The sequence below is a fragment of the Corticium candelabrum genome, chromosome 5 (genome assembly GCF_963422355.1).
Source record: "Corticium candelabrum chromosome 5, ooCorCand1.1, whole genome shotgun sequence".
Classification (NCBI taxonomy): domain Eukaryota; kingdom Metazoa; phylum Porifera; class Homoscleromorpha; order Homosclerophorida; family Plakinidae; genus Corticium; species Corticium candelabrum.
The window spans coordinates 8,171,452-8,186,026 of record NC_085089.1 but is presented as its reverse complement, the minus strand read 5'-3'; the positions used below and the strand labels follow the sequence as shown (position 1 = coordinate 8,186,026).

Here is a 14,575-nt window from a genome sequence, read left to right as displayed (position 1 = left end):
GCCATAGACAAGTGGAATGCGATGGAAAAGCATTTTGAGAGCGACCCAGTTTGTGATGCCGCCAGCGAACCCAAACAGTCCGGATGCGATGAAATAGCGAGCAGACACGAGCAACGCTTCATTGCAGTCTGCAGACGTCGTATTCGTTACCTCATCCTTCTCATTACACGAAGATAAGCCCAATAGGCGAACGAGTATGCCGGTGATGCCGACAGCGAACGACACGAGCACACTCAAGTTGCCCTTCTCAAACAAGCAGGATACACGGCCACGCCAACGGTCACTTGCTATCACAGGCGATCTACTAGAATCACGATGAGATTCCTCACTAGAAAGTATGAGCTCGTCCTGTAGGAAATTAGTACAAAAATCTTTCAAAATTGGAAAAGAACTTGCTGTGTAAGTTGATTTTATTATTACTGAAAATTCTTCGTCTCGAGTCCGACCTTCTCGCGTCATATTTGCCGCTGCATCTATCTATCTACACTCTAAAAAAACAGTAGCCTAAGTATCCGGGATATCATTATGTTAGAAAGTGATGGGTATCCGAGGTAGTCAACGAAGTTCGTGTAATATTTCAATAATAATCCATAAAATTATTTTTTAATATTAAATTTTTGTTGTTATTACTTATTAGTAATTATCTATTAATTTATTATTGTTATCAATTAATATATTTATTTATTGTTTTTAATACATTTATTTGTTTGTTGTGCTTTTTATGCATTGGGATAATAAATAAATAAATTAATAATAATTAATAAATTAATAATAATTAATAAATTAATAATAATTAATAAATTAATAATAATTAATAAATAAATAAATAAATAAAAATTAATAAATTAATAATAATTAATAAATATAAATAAATAATAATTAATAAATTGATAAATAATAATAATTACTAAATTAATAATAATTAATATAGATTATTTAACAGTGCTTCTGGGATCTACTCGGATCCTTCGTAAAGTCATGTCTTCTTTCTAGACAGCCGTGATGGTCTAAGCACTTCTGAAGCAGGGTTTGCTTCCAGTACTTGTAATAGACTTTACAAACCAGACTGATCTGGTTGAGCACGACACGATTATTAAATTAATAATAATAAATAAATAAATAAATAAATAATAATAATTACTAAATAAATAATAATTAATAAATTAATAAATAAATAATAATTAATAAATTAATAAATAAATAATAATTATTAATAAATGAGGAATTTGACTTTATCAGCAATGAGATCAACTCACCTAATTAAGACTTCTGGTTGATATAGAAAGTAGAGACAGAATGTAGTGTCTGTGGGTGTATATTTATGAAACTCGGGTGATTTGAAACACAATAGTCAAAAATTATTATTATGTGTCCTGATCATCCAGGTCAGTCTGGTTGGTAAGGTCTCTTGCAAGCACCAGAAGCAAACCTTGCCTCAGAGGTGCTTACACTATCACAGCCGGTGCATGCATGTGTTGGTGCCAATGGTTTGGTAACCAACCATTGGGATGACTAAACCGTTTAACGTACACACATAAGTACTACACATATTCACTGTAGAATTGTGTTGTAGTTGTACACAATAACAAATAACAAATTCCTTCATTCACCATTCACTGTATGTACAACCTGTCTACACACACTAGCTGCCAATCACTCGGTTTTGAGTCACAAACAGCATGAACATTGCACACAAAACTAACAACCTCCTTTTTATTCTATCAATCAGTCTGTTTCAATTTAGTAAATGATTATCTTCAGGTTGATGTCTATGCTGCCAAGTTGGCCAGCAGTGAGCTCTTCATTCTGGTCGGTAGAGGAGCATTTGCCAACTTGCAAGCCGTGAAATTTCGAAGCAAGAAGACTCGACACTGCAACTCTAACGAACGGACTTTTCCTAAAAAATTAATATCAATAAGGTTACAGTGATGAAGATGTTTCATCATCTTAACCTGCATACTCTTGAAAAATGGCTCTCGTTTTGTCGTTCCTGCATTCTTGGTACGGTGTTAGTCCTTCTTGGTTTATGATCCCTGGATTAGCACCGGCATCTAGCAGCACACGAGCGGCATCTACCAACCCGTTCATTGCACAGATGTGTAATGCTGTTCGTCCCTTGCGGCTCTCACGATGATCTAAATCCATTCCCTTCATATACACCAACAGACGGATATTCTCTGCTGTGATCTGTGGGCTATGAAAGTAAACAGATTCGCAGGCTTCCATCAAAATGGTTTTGCCGTCTTCGTACACGAAGGACGCGTCGGCACCGGACGCAAGTAGGAGTCGTAATATATCAGGACCGTGAACTTTCACAGCCAAATGAAGAGGAGAATGGTTGCCACAGTCGTTGACGGGTCGGAAATTTACATTGGCACCTTTTGATAGCAACAACCCGACACATTCGACTGTCGATCTTCGACTGCCAAGCGCAGACATGAGTGGCGGTGAGCGGCTAGCGTATCGTGTTGACTTAAGCATCACCGCATTCGGATCGGCACCGTGCTCTAAGAGATACTTTGCACAATTGTAATGACCTCCCTCTAGAGCACAATGTAAAGGACTACGACCGACCTCGTCGAATAGACTAACCGGAGCATTACTCTCGACTAATAATGAGAGAGCTGCCATTGAGCCACCGGCAGCCGCTCTATGCACCGTCGTACGTTTTCGTCCTCCCAACTGCTTGGCATTTGCACCATTCCTCAGCAGCAGCTCAACCATTTCTCCTTCCCCTCGAAACCCAGCATAATGCAATGGAGCGTCTCCTCTCCGATCGCCAGCCAGACCGTACGCAAAGCATCCACACCTACCCGGGTATCGATGATGAAGAGCAGTAACCCCAAAGTGAGCACGAATATTCGGATCGGCTCCTCGTTCAAGCAGCAAATGAACACAATCCCTATGATCATGAGCGAGAGCGAAATGAATCGGCGCCTCGCCGTCTTGCGGACAGTTATTAACCTTTGCTCCGTGATCCAACAGCATACGAGCAATCTCGACATCTCCCAACAGACAAGCATAATGCAGAGGCGTTTCCTGGTAACTTCCGGCTACCACATGCGCCTTGGCGCCATGCCACAACAACAGACGCACACACTCGAAACTGCGAGCGATCACGGCGAGATGGAGAGGCGTCACGCCGACATCTCGCTCCCCCAACGACCACCAGCTAATAAACCACTCGTCGCCGTCAGCCGCTTCTCTCTTGATCACCACACTGCGGCTTGCCGGCACATTCAAGTTTGCGTTCTTGCGCCGCTTCAGCAGCGAATGCAAGCAGTCAGCGCGACCTCTCGCGCACAAAACGTGAAGAGGCGACAAGCCGTTCGAGCCATTGTTGTCTAGTGTCGGTAAGACGCGACGCAAAGCGAGAGATTTCAGTGACGACGGACCATCGACGTTCTCGCTCGCTTCGCGCCTTAGATCGTCGCTCGATTGCTTTTTCGCCTTCTTCGACTGCTTCAAGCGTTTCCACAAACGTTTCATCAAAATCACGCGCCTCGCTGTGTCACACTACTTCACACCGAATCTCTTCGGTGTACACACACACATACACACACACCCACAGGACAATGATACGAACTGCCCGGATTAGACTAGTTTGTGTGACGTTACATCCGACTGTCCTTGCGCAATGCGCATGCGAGGGTTTCGATTCTACAAATAGTTTTCCCACCTGCATGATTCTCTTTTCTCGTATTCCACAGAGGGTAATTCAAGGAGTTCATTACACATAATACATAATTTACATGTCGAGCTAAGTAGGCTCGACCTCCTAGTTTGCGCTACACAGGTCTAGGAAGCCGAGGCTAAGGTTTGTCTCAGAGCCTACTGATCTGTCTGCTTGTTTTCAGAATAACTACGGCATGTCAATAAGTTTTTGAAACGCGAACAGACCAGCTGAATTGGAATCAAAAGCTTACAATGAGCACAATGGATCCGGAACTGATGAATCCCTAGAATTTTGACATGATATGATATGATGTGACATGATATGATATGATATAATATGATATATAATATGATATAATATGATATGATATAATATGATATATGATATGATATAATATGATATATGATATGATATAATATGATATGATATGATATGATATAATATGATATGATATGATATGATATGATATGATATGATATGATATGATATGATATGATATGATATGATATAATATGATATGATATGATATAATATGATATGATATAATATGATATGATATGATATAATATGATATGATATGATATAATATGATATGATATAATATGATATGATATGATATAATATGATATGATATGATATAATATGATATGATATGATATGATATAATATGATATGATATGATATATGATATGATATAATATGATATGATATGATATAATATAATATAATATGATATGATAAGATATGATATAATATGATATGATGTGATATGATATAATATGATATGACATGATATGATATGATATGATATAATATGATATGATATGATGTGATATGATATAATATGATATGATAAGATATGATATAATATGATATGATGTGATATGATATAATATGATATGATAAGATAAGATATAATATGATATGATGTGATATGATATAATATGATATGATGTGATATGATATAATATGATATGATATGATGTGATATGATATAATATGATATGATATGATATGATATAATATAATATGATATGATAAGATATGATATAATATGATATGATGTGATATGATATAATATGATATGACATGATATGATATGATATGATATAATATGATATGATATGATGTGATATGATATAATATGATATGATAAGATATGATATAATATGATATGATGTGATATGATATAATATGATATGATAAGATAAGATATAATATGATATGATGTGATATGATATAATATGATATGATATGATGTGATATGATATAATATAATATGATATGATATGATATGATATAATATGATATAATATGATATGATAAGATATGATATAATATGATATGATATAATATAATATAATATGATATAATATGATATGATATAATATGATATGATAAGATATGATATGATATGATATGATGTGATATGATATGATATAATATGATATGATATGATATAATATGATATGATATGATGTGATATGATATAATATGATATGATATGATGTGATATGATATAATATGATATGATATGATATTATATGATATGATATGATATGATATAATATGATATAATATGATATAATATGATATAATATGATTTGATATGATATGATATAGTATGATATAATATGATATGATATGATGATATTATATGATATGATTGATATATGATATGATATGATATGATATGATATATGTGATATATATATATAATATGTATAATATATATGATATGATTTGGTATGATATGATATGATATGATATAATATGATATGATATGATATATAATATATATAATATAATATATGATATGATATATGATATATATAATATATATAATATATATGATATGATATGGTATGATATGATATGATATGATATGATATAATATATATGATATGATATAATATATATGATATGATATGGTATGATATGATATAATATGATATATATGATATATATAATATGATATGATATATATAATATGATATATTTGATTCACACCAACAGAATGGTGTAGTTCCCTCTAATAGTACAGGCATTTTGTGACAAATTTTGAGTCAACCTAAAACTAATTGCAACACAAACTTTTTTTAGTGTTTCGTATACAGAAACATCACCACCTTCATATGTCAGGCGGTCTGAGTTTATACAGCCAGATCTTCTGCAGTTGCCACAGGTAGGGGGGCATTTCACATTGTGCTTCTTGCATGTACACCTCAATGTACTGCAATCAGTCTGACAATTACACCTTATCATACGTAGAAGCTCATCAGGAGCTGAAAGCAAGTCAGTCTGAACTGGCTTAAGTCCTTCTTCACTCTCTCCACCCTCATTGTACTGGCGTAAGTTCAACCCCAGAACCTTTCCATTGTTGTATCTGAAAGTATACACGGAGACTGTGGTACTTTGCTGCAGCTGAAGTGGGTGGCAGAGTCTGTGATTGAATATATGAGATGTTTTCGTAGCCACCTCGCAGGAACGCGTATAACGCAGCAAATCAAGTCATTCTGCAGGTTTCCCATTGTACAAACAAACCAATGCTTGCAATCCTGCAACAATAACATCTTCAGGGGAAGCTGACTGTGCATCGAACACTTTAGCTTGCTCTCGAAAGTGTATACTTGATTTGAACTTCTTAAGGGAAGTTCCTTTTCCAATGCCACACAGGTGGGATGTTGTATTACATCCAAGGACGGCATGCAGAAGAGCATGTCAGTGCATATTTCAGGACCTAGCTGTTCCACACGCACGGATTCTTTGTGCTCTCCTTTGGCTCTGGTTGGAAAAACACTCTGTGAGAGTGCAAGCTTGAGTGATAGCACAACAAGATAAGAAGGTCTGTGTCATCACCAACCAGGATAGTGGTCGACATTGCGGCAGACTCCACTGATTTTGTACAATTAGCAAATCAGCATCCCCTGGAGCATGATGCACTTTGCAGTTGTTCATCTCTAGTTGATCTCCAAGCATTTTGATGAACTGCTGCTTGTTGGTCTTGTTGGTCAAAAACTTAGCCTTCGACATTGTAGGCTGGATATTGCTGGTAATTTAAATGATACAGTTACTCCAGCATGCCCTTTCGTTTGTCTTTTCATGTGTTGTGTCTCGTGGATTTGCCACTGTGGCCATCAAACACGACAACTGCTTCCCCATCCTTTTTTGAGACATACCTTGCATACACTGAGCATATCTCTTGGTATGTTGCCCCTCGCGTCCATGGGATGCGCTGAATGAGTGCACCACCATCCAGCACATACTGGACCTCTCCAGTTATCTCAGAAATGTCTGGTGCCAATAGGTTCCAGATGGCATTTGCCAGTACTGGCTTCTGTGGCTCCCGAAGCGGTAGTGATGAGTCAAAGAGGGCTGGTGGGTAACTGCATAGCTCATATACCTGAAGACATCTTCAAACTTGTCAGTTGCCTTCGCAGCAATTATCGTGAGTTTCTGGAAAAATTGTGGGTCAATCTACACTGCAATGCCATCAACCTTGACTGCATTCTTCGTGTCTAGAGTGATGACCTGGTCTTTCTTCTTGAAATTATACTCTGCAGCAGTCTTTCCCTTCATGCTAACCAGAATTGCATTTCCAACATCTTTTGCCTTGTCAACATTGACGGTTCTGTGTGCATGTACTCCTGTAGAGATGCTTCGTAGACTGGCGTCAGAAGTGAAGGGGTTCATATCTCGAAGATACCTGAGAATTTTGTAGGTGTATCTTTCCAGTCACGAGCTTTTCTAGCCTTGGTTATATCTTTGTTTTCCTCTCCTGTGTTGTAGCTAACCCCAGTCAGCCCTTGCATGGCACAGTTCACATCAGCACAAGCTGGCTTGGACAACAACAATGTCAGGTGTTGCTGCTCAGTCATCCTTCGTCTTCTTGTGAGACCCCCGCTGGTCTTCAGGCTTCTCATGAGCACCTGTTCGATGATGAGATCCAAGGACAAGCCAGCCCAATAACGATCACTTTGTCTCACCACATGGAGACCTTCTCAAAAATGTTGATACACATCTGGATGCTCATTGTGGAGATTAGACATTCGCTGCAGATATATCCATACAGATTTTGTGTAGTGGTTGTATCCACATGTGGCCAAGTAAGAGAGCATTTCTGAAGCAGTTTGGAGATACAATTCCCAGTTGCCAGTATACACTCTGCCCAGATATACTTGCGAAGTATATCAACCATATGCATGTACTGCAACCAAAGTGTAGCAGTCTTAGATGGCTTCAGGAATTTGGTTTCTCTCTGAAGAGCATCAACAATTCTGGTTATCACACCAGACTGGCAAACTTGATCTGCAGACATTGAACCTTGCATCACCTTCTCATAGAGAACAGCAGCTTCATCCGGGTCTGCATGTCTAGCAGACTTCTCGTGTGATGAAGTTGTAGCTTCTAACAACTCTTCTGTTTCCACATTCCTGGTCATCTGAACTTCCGGGTAAAGGCACATTAGATGTTTTTGCCAGCACCAAGGCACTGAGAACTGCATCAACAATAAGATACAATATGATACAGTCTTCAGACACCACTAATGCTTCCAATGCCACGATGACAAATCTAAAATTCCCGGGTATACGGGAACTCGACGCCAGCTACTAGCTGTAATTTCGGACATGGTCTGAAAAAGTGAGTAACGGAGAAGCCAAAAGGGTAGACTGTTTCAGAGAGATAATCGTAACCTTGCCAGAGCAGTTACTACATGAGAACACCGATAGTCTGGAAACGACAGCGTTTTCAATCACGTTCTAGCCTAATCGCCGACGGAGAAGCCTTTAACAAGTCTCGAGTGAAGTATTTGTTCTTCACTATAGTGTTTCTACAGTACCCAATGCAATATCCGTGTTTCAGAAGAACTGTAAGTTAGACAAAGAGATAGTTTTGGAGGTCACGTGATTTAAATGCTACCAGAGGTGATACGCTCACTTCCCCTCAAAGAATTTACTAAGACTTTTAGTATGTTATAGAGCACACTTTTCTGTGTAGGAAACAGTTGAGAGAGTTTGTGTTGCAATTTGTTTAAGGTCAAACCATAAAATGCCTGTACTATAAGGGCAATGTAAAAAGAGAAGAAAGATTAGAAGAAAGTACAGACATACAAGACACTCACATTATTTCTCTAGAATTAATTAAAATTGTGATAATGACTGATGGTTCTAGTGAATCAGTGTTATAAACAAAGTTCCTTACTTGCCAATGTTTTATAAACTATCAAATAATAATTCTCTTTGTTAAATAATTTTCTTGATTGATTAATTAATTAATTAAATATCTTCTATTGACTAACACTAAAGTAAAAATAAATTTTATTTACTGCTTTAACAATAATATTTTTAATATACGAACTTAATTAGATAATAATATTCATATTAAAATTTATTTGACATCACGTGTCGGTCTGATAGTGTAGATGTTCTCGCTTCGCGTGCGCTCAGTGGTAATAATACTTCTGGCTATTGTGAGGAGTGTGATTGTGATGAAACGTTTATGGGACCGATTTAAGAAAGGGAAAAGGCAATGTGAAGTGAGCGACAACGTCGACGGTCCGTTGACACTGAAATCTCTCGCCTTGCGCTGCGTTTTACCGACAACAGACAAAATTGGTTCAAATGGCTTGTCGCCTCTTCACGTTGTGTGTGTGAGAGGTCGCGCTGATTGCTTGCGTTTGCTACTGAAGTGGCGAAAGAACGCAAACTTGAATGTGCAGGGATGGAAATCTGTGGCGATCTGGAAAGAACGGGGAAAGTACGTGTGGTTTGATAGTTATAAGTGGTGGTTGTAAGGGGAAAATCTCGGCGTGACACCTCTTCATCTCGCTGTGATCGCTCGCAGTTGCGAGTGTGTGCGTCTCTTGTTGTCTCATGGCGCCAAGGCGCATGTGGTAGCAGTAGCCGGAATTCACAAGAAAACGCCCTTGCAGTATGCCGCTCAGTTGGGAGATGTTGGCATTGCTCGTATTCTGTTGGATCACAAAGCGAAGGTCAATTATTCCGCTCGTTATAACAAAACACCCATTCATCATGCGGTTGTTGACGGAAACAGAGATTGTGTGCGTTTGTTGCTTGAACGAGGAGCTGATCCCAATATTTGTCGACCCTGTAATCCTCACAATAGGAGACAAGATTTTCCATTGCATGTTGCTGGGTTGAACGGAGACGAAGAAATAGTCAAGCTGCTTCTCAAATATGGTGCAGATGTTAATCAGTTGGAAGCACAAGAATGTACAGCAGTGCATAGGGCAGCTGAGGGTGGCTCAACAGCAGCTCTTTCAGTGTTACTTGCGACTAATGCTTCAGTCAATCAATTTGATAGCACAGGTCATAGTCCTCTTCATTATGCGTTACACAAAAGTCACTATGATTGTTCAAAGATTCTTCTAGATCATGGGGCTGATCTAAATGCAGGAACGGGGCTTAGCTTTGGCCCTTCTGCACTCGTGTCATTGCTCTGTAGTAAAAGCTGTACAGTCGAATTAGTTGAGCTGTTGCTATCAAAAGGTGCAAATGTGAACAACCGAAATGTCAACTTCCTAAATATCAGTAACAACATTGACTATTCTCCCCTTTATATGGCTGTAAAATGTCAAGGTCCTGATATAGTACGATGTTTACTAGCATCGGGTGCTGATACATCTCTTATCTTAAAAAATGACAGAACCATTTTAATGGAGGCATGCAGCAGTAGCAGAATTCAGTTAAGTCCACAAATTGCAGCAGAGAATGTTTGTTTATTGGCATATACAAAGGGAATGAATCTTAACCATCGTGAGACACGCAGAGGATACACAGCTCTACACATTTGTGCCATAAATGAGTTGGCAGATGGTGCTCGTGTGCTGCTGGATGCTGGGGCTAATCCCAAAGTTCTAAATTATGAGAGACTCACACCATACCAATTGTGTCAATTTGAAGACAGCAAAACAAGAACCGTTTTCCAAGAGCATGAAGGTTGAGTTAAGATAATCAACATCATCGTCGCTGTGTAGCTTCTGTTGATATTAAAATCTTTTTAGGAAAGGTTCGTTCATTAGAGTTTCAGTGCCGAGTCGTTCTGCTTAAGAATTTTACAGCTCGCAAATTGGCAAACGCCTCACTACCAGAAGGGATGAAGAGCTCGTTGCTGGCTATCTTGGCAGTGTAGATATCAATTCACGGACAAACATTAATTAACTTAGTTAATTAAATTATAAACACGGATTGCTTGTAAAAGATAGAAATATGATTTGTAGTTTTGTTCAATGTTTATGTTGTTTATGGATTAAAAATGAGTGATTGGCAGCTAATCGTGAATGTGTCAGCAGGTCATACATAGCATGAGTGCTGAATAGATGAATTAGTATTATAACATACGCGTTATATCAGTGAAAGTTTGTAGCATGAAAGTGACAGAGACAGAGTTTGCTGGAATCACATGCATGACAGCACCTCTAACACTAGCTGGTGCCAATTCCGCATCAATGTTCAATGAGAGAGGGTACTGTATACGTATCCAAGTGAGTCTCCATACCACTGCAAGTCAAAAACTATACTACATAGTAGTGCCTAGTGATTACTCAACACGACAACAGGTTGTTTGCCCTAAATATTAAAGTCACACCAATTTCTGCGTCAAAACTCAACTTGACAGCAAAACAAGTCAGTTTGACATGCTTGGTTTTTACAGTATTTTCTAGACCGTATAGACCATGCACCTGTCGTCAGTGGACTCCAAACTGCACAGTACATGCACTTCTAGTATCATTTATTTATTTATTGATGATCAAGACACTCTTGATCAAGAAGAAAACATCTGCTGCGTTACATCCTCACATGCAAGCAAGCGTTGACAATCGCTGAGCCGTTTAATTAATAGATTACCAACTACAATATTAATATTAATTAATGTCTGGTGATTGCTCAGCTGACCACAACTTTGACTTCAGATCACCAATGTCTGCATGTACTGGCTCTCCGTGTACGCAGGCAAGAAATAAGCTTGTTGACTGTGGATTCAACCAAAGCAGAAAAAGTGTGGCAACCCTGCAACTCCGGCGGATCTGTATCATACAATGAGCACACCCGGCGCACCTCTACTTACCACGTCGGTAAAACATACGGGGACTAGAGAATAAGTAGTCTAGTTCCGGTTATTTCACAATTAAGGGTGTGATAGGATGAAACGTTTATGGGACCGATTTAAGAAAGGGAAAAGGCAATGTGAAGTGAGCGACAACGTCGACGGTCCGTTGACACTGAAATCTCTCGCCTTGCGCTGCGTTTTACCGACAATAGACAAAATTGGTTCAAACGGCTTGTCGCCTCTTCACGTTGTGTGTGCGAGAGGTCGCGCCGATTGCTTGCGTTTGCTACTGAAGTGGCGAAAGAACGCAAACTTGAATGTGCCGGCAAGGAAATGTGTGGCGATCTGGAAAGAACGGAGAGACGTAAACGAATATACGCGCTTTTTGGCAATTAAGAAGTGGTCGCTCGTGACACCTCTTCATCTCGCTGTGATCGCTCGCAGTTGCGAGTGTGTGCGTCTCTTGTTGTCTCATGGCGCCAAGGCGCATGTGGTAGCAGTAGCCGGAGTTTACCAGGAAACGCCCTTGCACTATGCCGTTCAGTTGGGAGATGTTGGCATTGCTCGTATTCTGTTGGATCACAAAGCGAAGGTCAATTATTCCGCGCTTTCTAACAAAACACTCATTCATCATGCGGTTGTTGACGGCAACAGAGATTGTGTGCGTTTGTTGCTTGAAAGAGGAGCTGATCCCAATATTCATCCACTACTACCAGAGGAGGCGTATTCATGCTATGGTCCTCACAATAGGAGACAAGATTTTCCATTGCATGTTGCTGGGTTGAACGGAGATGAAGAAATAGTCAAGCTGCTTCTCTATTATGGTGCAGATGTTAATCAGTTGGGAGCACAAAAATCTACAGCAGTGCATAGGGCAGCTGAAGGTGGCTCAACAGCAGCTCTTTCAGTATTACTTGCGACTAATGCTTCAGTCAATCAATTTGATAACTTGGGTTGTAGTCCCCTTCATTATGCTGTAGACAACGGTCATTATGATTGTTCAAAGAATCTTCTAGATCATGGGGCTGATCCAAATGCAGAAAAGGGGCTTCGTTATTGCCATCCTCCACTCGTGTCATTGCTCTTTAGTAGAAACTGTACAGTCGAATGTGTTGAGCTGTTGCTATCAAAAGGTGCAAATGTGAACAACCGAAATGTCAACTTCCTAAATACCAGTAACGACATTGACTATTCTCCCCTTTATTTGGCTGTAAACATACACGGTTCTGATATAGTACGATGTTTACTAGCATCGGGTGCTGATACATCTCTTATTTCCGAAAGTGGCAGAACCATTTTAATGGAGGCATGCAGCAGTAGGAGAAGTCAATTAAGTCCACAAATTGCAGCAGACAATGTTTGTTTATTGGCATATACAAAGGGAATGAATCTTAACCATCGTGAGACATGCGGAGGATACACAGCTCTACACATTTGTGCCATAAATGAGTTTGCAGATGGTGCTCGTGTGCTGCTGGATGCTGGGGCTAATCCCAGAGTTCTAAATTATGAGAGACTCACACCATACCAATTGTGCAAATTTGAAGACAGCAAAACAAGAACCGTTTTCCAAGAGCATGAAGGTTGAGTTAAGATAATCAACATCATTGTCAATGTGTCACTTTTGTTGATATTAAAATCATTTTAGGAAAGGTTCGTTCACTAGAGTGGCAATGTCGAGTTTTCTTGCTTCGAAATTTCACAGCTTGCGAATTGGCAAACGCCTCACTACCAGAAGGGATGAAGAGCTCGTTGCTGGCTAACTTGACAGTGTAGATATCAACTCACAGACAAACATTTATTAACTTAATTAATAAAGGGCCACTGACATGCTAAAATCGAAAATTATTTTAAATTTCTTTATGATAGTTCTAAAGGCGTACATACCGGTAAAAATAATTTTAGATTTTTAAAAACAAAATTTCAATAAGAAAATTGCATTTTAATGTGCTTTCGGTTTATCGCATTCGGTTTGGAGGAGCGATTCGGGGCGTGACGTGAAGTGAACGGATGTCGCGTTAGAAATACAGAATCAAATAGGTATACACATGTACAGTAGTTACTAGTAACGCACAAGACTCGAGCGTGTGCTAGGGTTAGAATGGTCAGACGATGTGTGGCAGCTGCGTGTTATAGTACGGTGAGAGGAAGGTGTGAGGCTCTTTCGGTTTCCGAAGACCTCGAACAAAGACGAAAGTGGGAGGAACAAGTCAGACAAACGAGAGATCGCTGGGAAGCCCCAAGTCATTCTTTCGTTCTGTGTAGTCGTTATTTCGAAGTAGGCTGCTGTGAAGCTGAGCTAGGAGTGTGCGAGCATTAGCTATAGTCTAGTTAGGCTACCGGGCGCCGAAATTGAGACGAATACCGTGCATACTGATCGATATCAACTCACAGATCGCCGAGTTGGCAACTGTGGTGACGAAGTTTAGAGGCTCTTTTGTTGTCTAGGAAAAATCGAGACACAATTAAAACATCGAAACCGTCAACCTACTACAGACTGCGCGCTTTCACGGGCACACTCTAGATGTAGTACACGGTACCGGTACCGTACAAAGTGGGCGTGGTACTCTAGAGCAGTTTCCATTTCTTCATTTGCATGACGTCGCACAACTCACCAAGTAAACAGACGTGCACGTCCATCGTTTTCTACGACGCCTTCTGAACTCTGTTTGAAGTCAACTCAACTGAACTCTATTTGCTCAACTCAACTCAACTAACTCAACTAACATAGAACTAGCCTCGCCCCAGACGCAGTGTGGATTGCAGCGCTAGCCCCACAGCTAGCTAGAGCTAGTTACCAAGTAGACTACTATGTCAATGTTAGGTATA

The 14,575-nt window shown here is 39.3% G+C and overlaps 5 protein-coding genes across 5 annotated transcripts in view; 3 read left to right on the top strand and 2 right to left on the bottom strand.

The window, feature by feature from the left end:
• Positions 1-499, bottom strand: part of LOC134179696 (uncharacterized) — a 1,177-nt gene extending 678 nt beyond the window's left edge. Inside the window, exons 1-2 of the mRNA XM_062646629.1 lie at positions 421-499; positions 3-348 (exon numbers count right to left, since the gene is read on the bottom strand). Coding sequence (XP_062502613.1) covers positions 3-348; positions 421-459 — 385 coding nt within the window. The 5' untranslated portion in view covers positions 460-499. The remainder of the gene's footprint in view (positions 1-2; positions 349-420) is intronic.
• Positions 500-1,583: 1,084 nt separating this feature from the next.
• On the bottom strand, positions 1,584-3,566 carry LOC134180346 (serine/threonine-protein phosphatase 6 regulatory ankyrin repeat subunit A-like). Its single transcript, XM_062647483.1, has 2 exons — positions 1,953-3,566; positions 1,584-1,897 (listed from the first exon to the last, which is right to left on the bottom strand). The coding sequence occupies exons 1-2, from the start codon at positions 3,487-3,489 to the stop codon at positions 1,770-1,772; spliced, it is 1,665 nt and encodes a 554-aa protein (XP_062503467.1). The 5' UTR covers positions 3,490-3,566; the 3' UTR covers positions 1,584-1,769.
• A 5,598-nt stretch (positions 3,567-9,164) lies between these two features.
• On the top strand, positions 9,165-10,962 carry LOC134179695 (ankyrin-1-like). The gene is made up of 4 exons (XM_062646628.1): positions 9,165-9,231; positions 9,472-10,005; positions 10,069-10,635; positions 10,701-10,962. The coding sequence occupies exons 1-4, from the start codon at positions 9,165-9,167 to the stop codon at positions 10,826-10,828; spliced, it is 1,296 nt and encodes a 431-aa protein (XP_062502612.1). The 3' UTR covers positions 10,829-10,962.
• An 878-nt stretch (positions 10,963-11,840) lies between these two features.
• LOC134179694 (ankyrin repeat, PH and SEC7 domain containing protein secG-like) lies at positions 11,841-13,047 on the top strand. The gene is made up of 2 exons (XM_062646627.1): positions 11,841-12,887; positions 12,997-13,047. The coding sequence occupies exons 1-2, from the start codon at positions 11,841-11,843 to the stop codon at positions 13,045-13,047; spliced, it is 1,098 nt and encodes a 365-aa protein (XP_062502611.1).
• A 29-nt stretch (positions 13,048-13,076) lies between these two features.
• Positions 13,077-13,630, top strand: LOC134180611 (uncharacterized). Its single transcript, XM_062647799.1, has 2 exons — positions 13,077-13,329; positions 13,395-13,630. Exons 1-2 carry the CDS (start codon positions 13,131-13,133, stop codon positions 13,520-13,522), a joined length of 327 nt encoding a protein of 108 aa, XP_062503783.1. The 5' UTR covers positions 13,077-13,130; the 3' UTR covers positions 13,523-13,630.
• Positions 13,631-14,575: the final 945 nt, after the last annotated feature.

Bases quoted from the DNA above. Each gene is read 5' to 3' on its own strand.
- LOC134180346 (XM_062647483.1), bottom strand. From the start codon at position 3,489: ATGAAACGTTTGTGGAAACGCTTGAAGCAGTCGAAGAAGGCGAAAAAG. The intron at 1,898-1,952 runs GTTAAGATGATG...TTAATTTTTTAG, and splicing joins CATTTTTCAAGAGTATGCAG to GAAAAGTCCGTTCGTTAGAG.
- LOC134180611 (XM_062647799.1), top strand. From the start codon at position 13,131: ATGAATCTTAACCATCGTGAGACATGCGGAGGATACACAGCTCTACAC. The intron at 13,330-13,394 runs GTTGAGTTAAGA...AAATCATTTTAG, and splicing joins CGTTTTCCAAGAGCATGAAG to GAAAGGTTCGTTCACTAGAG.
- LOC134179695 (XM_062646628.1), top strand. From the start codon at position 9,165: ATGAAACGTTTATGGGACCGATTTAAGAAAGGGAAAAGGCAATGTGAA. The intron at 9,232-9,471 runs GTCCGTTGACAC...GGTGGTTGTAAG, and splicing joins AGTGAGCGACAACGTCGACG to GGGAAAATCTCGGCGTGACA. The intron at 10,006-10,068 runs GTCATAGTCCTC...AGATTCTTCTAG, and splicing joins CAATCAATTTGATAGCACAG to ATCATGGGGCTGATCTAAAT.
- LOC134179694 (XM_062646627.1), top strand. From the start codon at position 11,841: ATGAAACGTTTATGGGACCGATTTAAGAAAGGGAAAAGGCAATGTGAA. The intron at 12,888-12,996 runs GTGAACAACCGA...GATGTTTACTAG, and splicing joins TGCTATCAAAAGGTGCAAAT to CATCGGGTGCTGATACATCT.